The 10,024-nt window shown below is 41.6% G+C and overlaps 1 protein-coding gene across 1 annotated transcript; it reads left to right on the forward strand.

The window, feature by feature from the left end:
* Nucleotides 1–2,772: 2,772 nt before the first annotated feature.
* Nucleotides 2,773–4,857, forward strand: LOC101091647 (proline-rich protein 23A). The gene has a single exon (XM_003992057.4). It carries the CDS (start codon nucleotides 2,773–2,775, stop codon nucleotides 3,523–3,525), a length of 753 nt encoding a protein of 250 aa, XP_003992106.4. The 3' UTR covers nucleotides 3,526–4,857.
* Nucleotides 4,858–10,024: the final 5,167 nt, after the last annotated feature.

A 10,024-nucleotide genomic window follows, 5' to 3' on the forward strand; every position in this document is an offset into this window, starting at 1 on the left:
TGAAGACAGACCCACACATAAAAAGTATGTAATGCAGGAAATGATGCAGTTCAGTGGGGAAAGAATTTTTCAACTAAAAAGTATTGGGACAATTGGTTATAGACCAATATCTCTGATGAACATAGATGCAAAAATCCTCAGTCACCACGGTTAAGTGGGATTTATTTCAGGGATGCAATGATAACTCAATAACTACAAATCAATCCATATGATAAACTACATTAACAAAATGAAGGATAAAAACCATATGATCATCTCAACAGAGACAGAAAAAGCATTTGACAAAATTCAACCTCTATTCATGATAAAAACTCAACATAGTAGGTTTACAGGAAATATGCCTTGACATAATAAAAATCCATCTATGATGAACCCACAATTAACATTATACTCAGTGGTGAAAAGCTAAAAGCTTTTCTTCTAAGATCAGGAAGAAGACGGGGATGTCTATTCTCACAACTTTTATTCACATAGTACTACAAGTTCTAGCCACTGCAATCAGACAATATAAATAAATAAAATGAATACAAAATGATGAGGAAGAAGTAAAATTGTCACTATTTGCAGATGACAATATACCATATGGAAAACAAAACGCTAAAAACTCCACCAAAAAAACCAAAAAAAAAACCTGTTAGAACTGACAAATGAGTTCTGTAAAGTTGCAGGATATAGGAATCTCATATTAGTTGTACATCTATACACTAATAACAAAGTAGCAGAAGAAGAAATTAAGAATTAAATACCTAAGGGTAAACTTAACCAAGCAGGTGAAAGACCTGTACCCTGAAAACTATAAGAAACTGATGAAAGAACTTGAAGATGACACAAATAAATGAAAAGATACAAATGAAAAGAACGAAGATACATTCCTCATGGATTAGACGAATTAACATTGCCAAAATATCCATACTACTCAAAGAAATCTACAGATTCAATACAATGCCTATCAGAATGCCAATAGTATTTTTCACAGAACTAGAAAATTTCACAGAACTAAAATTTGTATGGAAGCTCACGCACACACAACACACACACACACCACACACACACACACACACACACACACACACACACACACACAACCTGAATAGCCAAAGCAAATGTAAGAAAGAAAAACAAAGCTTAAGGAATCACAACCCCATGTTTCAAAATATACTACAAAGCTACAATAATCAAAACAGTATGGTACTGGCACAAAAAAGGACACATATATCAATAGAACAGAATTAAGAGCCCAGAAAGAAATCCACACTTACATGATAAATTAATCTATGATAAAGGATGAAAGAATATTCAATGGCAAAAAGACAGCCTCTTCAATAAAAAGTGCTGGGTAAACTGGACAACTACATAAAAAAGAATGAATCTAAAGTATTTCCTTGTACCACACACAAAAATAAACTCAAAATGGATTAAAGACCTAAATGTAAGATCTGAAACAATAAAACTCCTAAAGGAAACATAGGCAGTAAACTCTTGAACATTGGCTTTAGCAGTACTATATACCAGCCATTCATGCCACATCTTCTGTGTAACGTGTGTTGATGTTTTTGCCACCTTTGATATTATTGAGTTTTGGGACTTTTTCTATTTAATGTGTTGAAATCATCTTTTTCCATTTTGTTTCCTTTGCCTGAGGAAACAGATCCAGAAAAAAATACTGTTTCATTTTCTGAAATTCCTTCTTTCCTGTGAGTTTTACTAGTGAGCACTGAATAAACTAATTTTTTAAACAAGTATAATACAAGTCAGGTAGTAAGTTTGAATATATAAAGTTAACCTTAGGATATATTTTGCTACCGTTATTAATAATTACCACAGTCTGGCTTGCAACAACAACAACCACCAAAACTGCAGGTAGGAAAAACAAAACTGCAGTTAGTTTGCCTTGATCATTTTTTTAAAGCTTTTTTTATCACAGAAAATTAGGATTTCTAATTTCTCTCCCGAATGAGAAGAATTTCAAGGACCATGTGACTGGGGCAGGGAAACAGTGATCCATGAGGAAGTAAAGGCTTTTCATATCTCCTGTAAAATCTTAGAGGACATTAGACACAGACTACTTTTTTTTTTTGTAAAGTTTATTTATTTATTTTGAAAGAGAGAACGTGCGAGTCAGGGGGTGGCAGAGAGAGAGAGAGAATTCCAATCAGGCTCCTCAATGCCAGCACAGAGCCCCATGCGGGGCTCCAACCCAGGAACCACGAGGTCATGACCTGAACCTAAGTGGGAAGCTTAACGGGCTGAGCCACCCAGGCGCCCCAGGCAAGGACTACTTCTTAAAGTAAACAAGCCGTTTTTGATCCTGTGCTCTGGCTCTCCACCCCTCACCCCACCCCACCCCCCAAAAGAAAGGCGATAAAGGCCAGTGGAACCCACAGGCACATCCAAGGGGTTTTCTCGCTACAGTTTCTTAAAAACCTCCGGCTACTGCACGTCACTAAATCTACTCCCCCGTTAGGCAGGAGGCGGGGCTTATATTGAAACCTCCTCTGCCGGTCACCTGACTTCTCCTATTAATAATTCAATGCTCACCCTGACGTGTGAGGGCCTACTCTGCGCCACCAGAACCTGGACCGAGGGTCTCCCGGGAGGCGCCCCCAGAACTCCCGGGCACTCACTCTGCGTCGCGCCGTACCGCGCCCCGCCGCGCCCCGCAGCCTCACCTGTCGTCGAGACCTGTCACTGCGTGCGGGACCCAGCCCCTCACGCCCTCCGCCAGCCACCCCCCCCCCCACCGGCAGCGCCAACCGCAGCGTCGTCCAGGTCATGGGCAGCCGGCCCCGCAGCCCCAGCGCCTACCCTGCGCCCTGTCCCGGACCGTCGACCGGAGGACCCGGCCCCGCCAAGCGCAGACGAACCGAGGAGCTTGCAGGCCTGGAGGGCCTGGAGGGGCCCCCAGCCGCCGGGGCCCTCACCTCGGTGGTGGTCCTGGCCACGGGATGTGCCCTGCAGATGTCCCTGGACGACGTCGACCTGGTGCTGGAGCCCGAGCCCACGTCGGTCCTGCAAGTGTCTGTCGGAGAGTTCACCCTGCTGCTGGTCCCCGAGGCCCTCCTGCGCTCAGGAGAGCAGGGCCACTCGCTTGTCGGCCTGGAACCCGGCGCTTTCCTGGGCGCGCCCGGGCACGACGTCCCCGTCGAGCAAGGATTCTTCCGCGCATCTGTCCCACAGATGGCCCCCCAAGAAGAGGCCTATGAGGAAGACGCGGACCCCGCGTTCCTGTCGCCTCGGATGGACCCTGCAGCCGGCTCCGTCGCTGGGCTCCGCCCCTGCGCGGGAAGCGTGGCCAACCCCTACCCTGTGGGCCAGGTACCAGAGCCCCGGTCTTGGGCCCCCACTCCTAGTCCAGAGAGACGCTCTTCTTTCCGCTACTTCAACCTGGACGTCCACCTTCTGGAGCCCTTCCCCAACTCGCCACTCCAACCTCTACCTCCCTCTCCGAGTCCAGGTCCCCACGCGCGCCCCCAGCGCCCTCCGGGTCCTTCTCGCAAGGCCCGGAGACGCCTGTTCCAGGAATGAACTGCTCCCACAATCTCTCACCACCCGGCTTCGGCACTAGTGATCCTCCACTGCACGCTGTGAACACATACCACCACTCAGAGATGAAGCATCTGCATCGTAGACAATGGGCAGCTGCAGTTTTTGTTATGTTAGTTTTTGTCTCATTTTGTTTAGCTAAATGCCTTGATCGGTAGCAGGCATGGGTGGGTGGATGGATGGATAGATAGATAGATAGATAGATAGATAGATAGATAGATAGATAGAGTCTGGTAAGGACCTTTAGCAGGGAGAGTAGACCACACATAATCAACGACGGATTTTCAGGTCCCTTGCTTGTGGTGCATGAGCTGTTTCTTCCACTTCTGTCATCTTCAGCCAACCCTATTCTTCTTGTTTCACCCCTACTCTTGCTTCAAAGTCATCTCATTTTTTTTCCAATTTATCCCCTTTTTTCATCACCTCCCAATGCCTGTCTCCTTTCTCTCCACTTCAGGTTGTTTTTCCTTACCTTTGTAATTGTGAATTTACCTCTATGAATTCTCCAATGCCCTTGGAGGTGCTTCTGATCACCAGTTTTTGTTTGTTTGTTTGTTTGCTTGCTTTTAGCATGCTCAATATTTATTAAGAAGAGCTTTGTGAAAAAAGGGCCAAGTAAACAGTAGGGAGACGAGGAGAAGTTAAAGTGCTGCAGATCCAGTGACAGCCTCAGCAAGCTCTTTGGGAGCTCGGGAGTCAGAATGGCTGGTCAGCGTTGTCCCAGGGAAGGCTGAAATAGCCCTCTTCCCTCATCAATCAGCCATTAGGTGTGAGAGACCAGGGAAGGACCATAGCCCAGGGCAAGGCCACTTTCTTCAGGTGAGACAGTTTCTAAAGGGCATGGCAGCTGAAGGCTGTCCATAGCACTTCTTCTAGCACTTATGGAAAAATTTCTCATAAAGAGGATCTAGGTGGTGCATTGCACTGCCCACTGCAACATCATAATATTGATTCCTTTTATCTTAATATTCGTCTATTCACCTCCACTTATTCTGATCTTTATGATTAGCAGGAAAGAAATTATAATTTTTTTCATATAGGTCTTGAATATTTGGATAAAACCTAATCACTAATTTTCTTTTTCTCTTCTTGCTTTCTAAACTTCTTTCCCTGGACCTGGTCAATCAAGATAAATGCATACTAAATGAATGAATGAATGAATGAATGAATGGCACACAAATGTAATGCATTGGGCTTTGGGGAAGTATTTCTAAAATTAGAATAAAAACGGTGAAAATAATGTTTTCTTAAGGTTTACTTATTTTGAGAGAGAGAGCACAATTAGGGGAGGGGCAGAGAGAAAGAGACAGAGAGAGAGTCCCAAGCAGGCTCTACACTATCAGTGCAGAGCCTGATATAGGGCTCAAACTCACCAACTGTGAGATCATGACCTAAGCTGAAGTCAAATGTTTAACCGACTGAGCCACCGAGGCACCCCTGAAAATAATATTTAATGGAAGGAGGAAAGGAAAAGCCATGACATTGTTTCATTACAGAAGCAGACTGTACACTATTCTCCTGTATTCTACTGTAGCTAAACAAATGGGTATTTCTTTGTTTTTAAGTTTTTATTTAAATTTCAGGGAACATACAGTGTAATATTTCTTATTTAAGTTTATTTATTTATTTTGAGAGAAAGAGAGAGCATGACTGGGAAGAAGGGGCAGAGGGAGAGAGAGAGATTCCCAAGCAGGTTGTGCACTTGTCAGCACAGAGCAGAGCCCAATGTGTGACTCAAATTCACAAACCGAACCGGGAGATCATGACCTGAGCCAAAATCAAGAGTCAGATGCTTGACCGACTGAGCCCCCCAGGCACCCCAACACACAGTGTAATATTAGTTTCAAGTGTACAATATAGTGATTTAACACTTTGATACAACACCAGTGCTTATCACAAGTGCACTCCTTGATCCCCATCACCTATTTCACCCATCCCCCCCATCTCCACATATGAGTGAAATCATACGGTATTTGTCTTTCTCTGACTGACTTATTTAGCTTAGCCTAATACTTTCCAGCTCCATCCATGTCATTGCAAATGGCAAGATTTCACTCTTTTTTATGGTGAATAAATATATACATATATAATACATACATATACACATACATATAGTGCACAAAATATGTGTTAAATTGGCCGTTCATGTTATCAGTAAGGCTCTGGTCAACAGTAGGCTATCAGTAGTTAATCAAAGTTACACACAGATTTTTTATTGTGTGGGGTCAGTACGCCTAATGCTCTCATTGTTCAAGGGTCACCTGTATATATATGGCTCATTTCTCCCAAAGATTTCCAGTTCCATCACATGGATATACCATATTTTATTCATTAATTTATTAATGGATATTTGTGTTTATGGTTTTTAATATTACAAACAATACTGTAGTAAACATCCTCACACTTGTCATCTTATGCACCTGAGGAAGAGTTTCTGTAGGAAATATACCTAGAAATTATATTTATGGGTAGTATGGCGTGTACATATACAGTTTTGTAAGATATAGCCAAATTGTTCTCTAGAGTGGTTGTAACAATTTAAACAGCTTCTAGCAGTCTTTTACCACACTGTATCACCAAACTTTAATGTTCATTTATTTTTGAGAGAGAAAGAGAGACAGAGTGCAAGTAAGGGAGGGGCAGAGAGAGAGAGGGAGACACAGAATCAGAAGCAGGCTCCAGGCTCTGAGCTGTCAGCTCAGAGCCTATCACAGGGCTTAAACTCATGACCCACGAGTTCATGACCTGAGCCGAAGTCAGACACTTAACCAACTGAGCCACCCAGGCGCCCCCTGTATCACCAAACTTTAAGTTGTTTGCCAATGGTACCTCATTTTTTAAAAATGCAATTCCCCAATTACTGGTAAGACGATGAAATTTTTCATGTGTAATTGGAATGATACTTTAAAAATAATTTCAGATATATTTTCATATACTGCAAATCTTACTCTCAACTTCTCACTCATTAGATCTAATGTCTTTAAACTTTTCAGTGGATAAGACAAGTACACCCTAGATTAAAGCAGTTAGCTGTCAGTCCAGAGTTTCAAGCTGACTCTTTTTAGCCCATTACTAGGTAAATATGAGAATCAGTTTTCTCCAGGCAGAAAAATTGTTATCTTAATTTCCTAAGCAACCTTTAAATATCAACAGCCAATTTTGGAAATTGGAACATAGAGTTTTAATAGAAACCATTAAGCAGAGAAGACAGAGGAGTTCTAACTGGGCAAGAATGGAAAGAAAAAAAGGCCAGTCTTACCTAAGAGTAGTATGTGGAAAGGAAAAGAGGGACAGATTTAAGAGTGTAAGCATTCATCACTCACATGTCTCATGACTTTCAGCTTCTATAAGTAAAAACTCTTCACAATGGTTTAGGAGAAGGCCAAGAAAAAGGAGGTTTTGGGGGTGCCTGGGTGACTCAATCAGTTAAGTATCTGACTCTTGACCTCAGTTTTGGTCATAATCTCACGGTTGGTGAGATTGGGCCTTGAGCCCCCGCATCCAGCTCCATGCTGTCAGCTTGGAATTTCCTCTCTCCCTCTTTCTCTGCCCCTTTCCCCCTCAAAAACAAATAAATAAACATTAATAAAATAAAATTATATATGTGTGTGTCTGTGGAGATATATATATATATATATATATATATATATATATATATATATATAAATGCAGCTGGCTGACTCTGTCAGAAGGGCATGCAACTTTTGATTTCAAGGTTGTGAGTTGTTCGAGTCCCATGTTGGGTGTAGAAATTACTTAAATGTAAAAAAAATTAATAAATAAAATGAAAATTGAAAAATAAAAATATATATTAAAAATAGTTATTTTGGAATACTAGAGTATTATTTAGTTTCTTCACTCTATTGCTGGATATGTTTTAGTTTGAAGGTACTGCATCCATTTGAACTTCTTGCTGAAAAAGAAAACAGAATCCTCAAATTCATCCTTTTAAAAAATGATCACATCTAACTTGGTTTACCTATGGTCAGAGTGAGGGAGCAGCGAGGATGGTGGGATTGGACAGGGGCAGAAGATGGAGATATTGTAGGACAGGATAAGCATGCTATGGAGAAGGTGGGGGCCAGGGCTACAGTAGCACATCAGCCCATGTTAACAATGAGGAAACAAAATTGTGCTGGATGGGCAGTCCTGCTGGGGCTTTTAATTCTGACATTAGTCATAGGTACTTCATCTCAAAAACTCTGCTTACCAAGAACCCATTGTATCAAGAAGTATTACAAAGCAGTAATCATCAAGACAGTATGGTACTGGCACAAAAACAGACACTCAATGGATCAGAATAGAGAACCCAGAAATGGACCCACAAACGTATGGGCAACTAATCTTTGACAAAGCAGGAAAGAATATCCAATGGAATAAAGACAGTGTCTTCAGCAAATGGTGCTGGGACAACTGGACAGCAACATGCAGAAGAATGAAACTGGACCACTTTCTCACACCATACACAAAAATAAACTCAAAATGGATGAAAGACCTAAATGTGAGACAAGAAGCCATCAAAATCCTCAAGGAGAAGGCAGGCAAAAAAAACTCTTTGACATCGGCCACAGCAACTTCTTACTCAACACATCTCTGGAGGCAGGAGAAACAAAAGCAAAAATAATCTATTAGAATCTCATCAAAATAAAAAGCTTCTGCACAGCAAAGGAAACAGTCAACAAAACTAAAAAGCAACCAAAAGAATGGGAGAAGATATTTGCAAACAACATATCAGATAAAGGGTTAGTATCCAAAATCTATAAAGAACTTATCAAATTCAACACCCAAAAAACAAATAATCCAGTGAATAAATGGTCAAAAGACATGAATAGACACTTCTCCAAAGAAGACATCCAGATGGCTAGCAGACACATCAAAAAATGTTCAACATCACTCATCATCAGGGAAATACAAATCAAAGCCACAATGAGATACCACCTCACACCTGTCAAATGGCTAACATTAACAACTCAGGCAACAAAAGATGTTGGTGAGGATATGGAGAAAGAGGATTTCTTTTGAACTGCTGGTGGGAACGCAAACTGGTGCAGCCACTCTGGAAAACAGTATGGAGGTTCCTCAAAAAATTAAAAATAGAACTACCATACAACCCAGCAATTGCACTACTAGGTATTTATCTAAGGGATACAGGTGTGCTGTTTTGGAGGGGCACATGCACCCCAGTGTTTATAGCAATGCTATTGACAATAGCCAAAGTATTAAAAGAGCCCAAATGTCCATTGACAGATGAATGGATAAAGAAGATGTGGTATATGTATACAATGGAGTATTACTCAGCAATCAAAAAGAATGAAATTTTGCCATTTGCAACTACGTGGATGGAACTAGAGGGTATTATGCTAAGTGAAATTAGTCAGGGAAATACAAATATCATATAACTTCACTAATATGAGGAATTTAAGATACAAAATGGATGAACATAAGTGAAAGGAAGCAAAAATAATATAAAAACAGGAGGGGGACAAAACATAAGAGATTCTTAAATATAGAGAACAAACAGATGGTTGCTGGAGGGATTGGGGGGGTGGGCTAAATGGGTAAGGGACATATTGGACATAGGGCTAGTATCCAAAATCTATAAAGAACTCACCAAACTCCACACCCGAAAAACAAATAATCCAGTGAAGAAATGGGCAGAAGACATGAATAGACACTTCTCTAAAGAAGACATCCAGATGGCCAAGAGGCACATGAAAAGATGCTCAACGTCACTCCTCATCAGGGAAATACAAATCAAAACCACACTCAGATACCACCTCACGCCAGTGAGAGTGGCTAAAATGAACAAATCAGGAGACTATAGATGCTGGTGAGGATGTGGAGAAACGGGAACCCTCTTGCACTGTTGGTGGGAAGGCAAACTGGTGCAGCCACTCTGGAAAACAGTGTGGAGGTTCCTCAAAAAATTAAAAATAGATCTACCCTATGACCCAGCAATAGCACTGCTAGGAATTTACCCAAGAGATACGGGAGTGCTGATGCATAGGGGCACTTGTACCCCAATGTTTATAGCAGCACTGTCAACAATAGCCAAATTATGGGAAGAGCCTAAATGTCCATAAACTGACGAATGGATAAAGAAATTGTGGTTTATATACACAATGGAGTAGTACATGGCTATGAGAAAGAATGAAATATGGCCCTTTGTAGCGACGTGGATGGAACTGGAGAGTGTTATGCTAAGTGAAACAAGTCATACAGAGAAAGACAGATACCATATGTTTTCACTCTAATGTGGATCCTAAGTAACTTAACAGAAGACCATGGGGTAGGGGAAGGGGAAAAAAAAAGAGAGTGAGGGAGGCAAACCATAAGAGACTCTTAAAGACTGAGAATAAACTGAGGGTTGATGGGGGTGGGAGGGAGGGGAAAGTGGGTGATGGGCATTAAGGAGGGCACCTGTTGGGATGAGCACTGGGTGTTGTATGGAAACCAACTTGACAATAAATTTCATATTAAA

Source organism: Felis catus, chromosome C2 (assembly GCF_018350175.1).
Source record: "Felis catus isolate Fca126 chromosome C2, F.catus_Fca126_mat1.0, whole genome shotgun sequence".
Lineage (NCBI taxonomy): Eukaryota > Metazoa > Chordata > Mammalia > Carnivora > Felidae > Felis > Felis catus.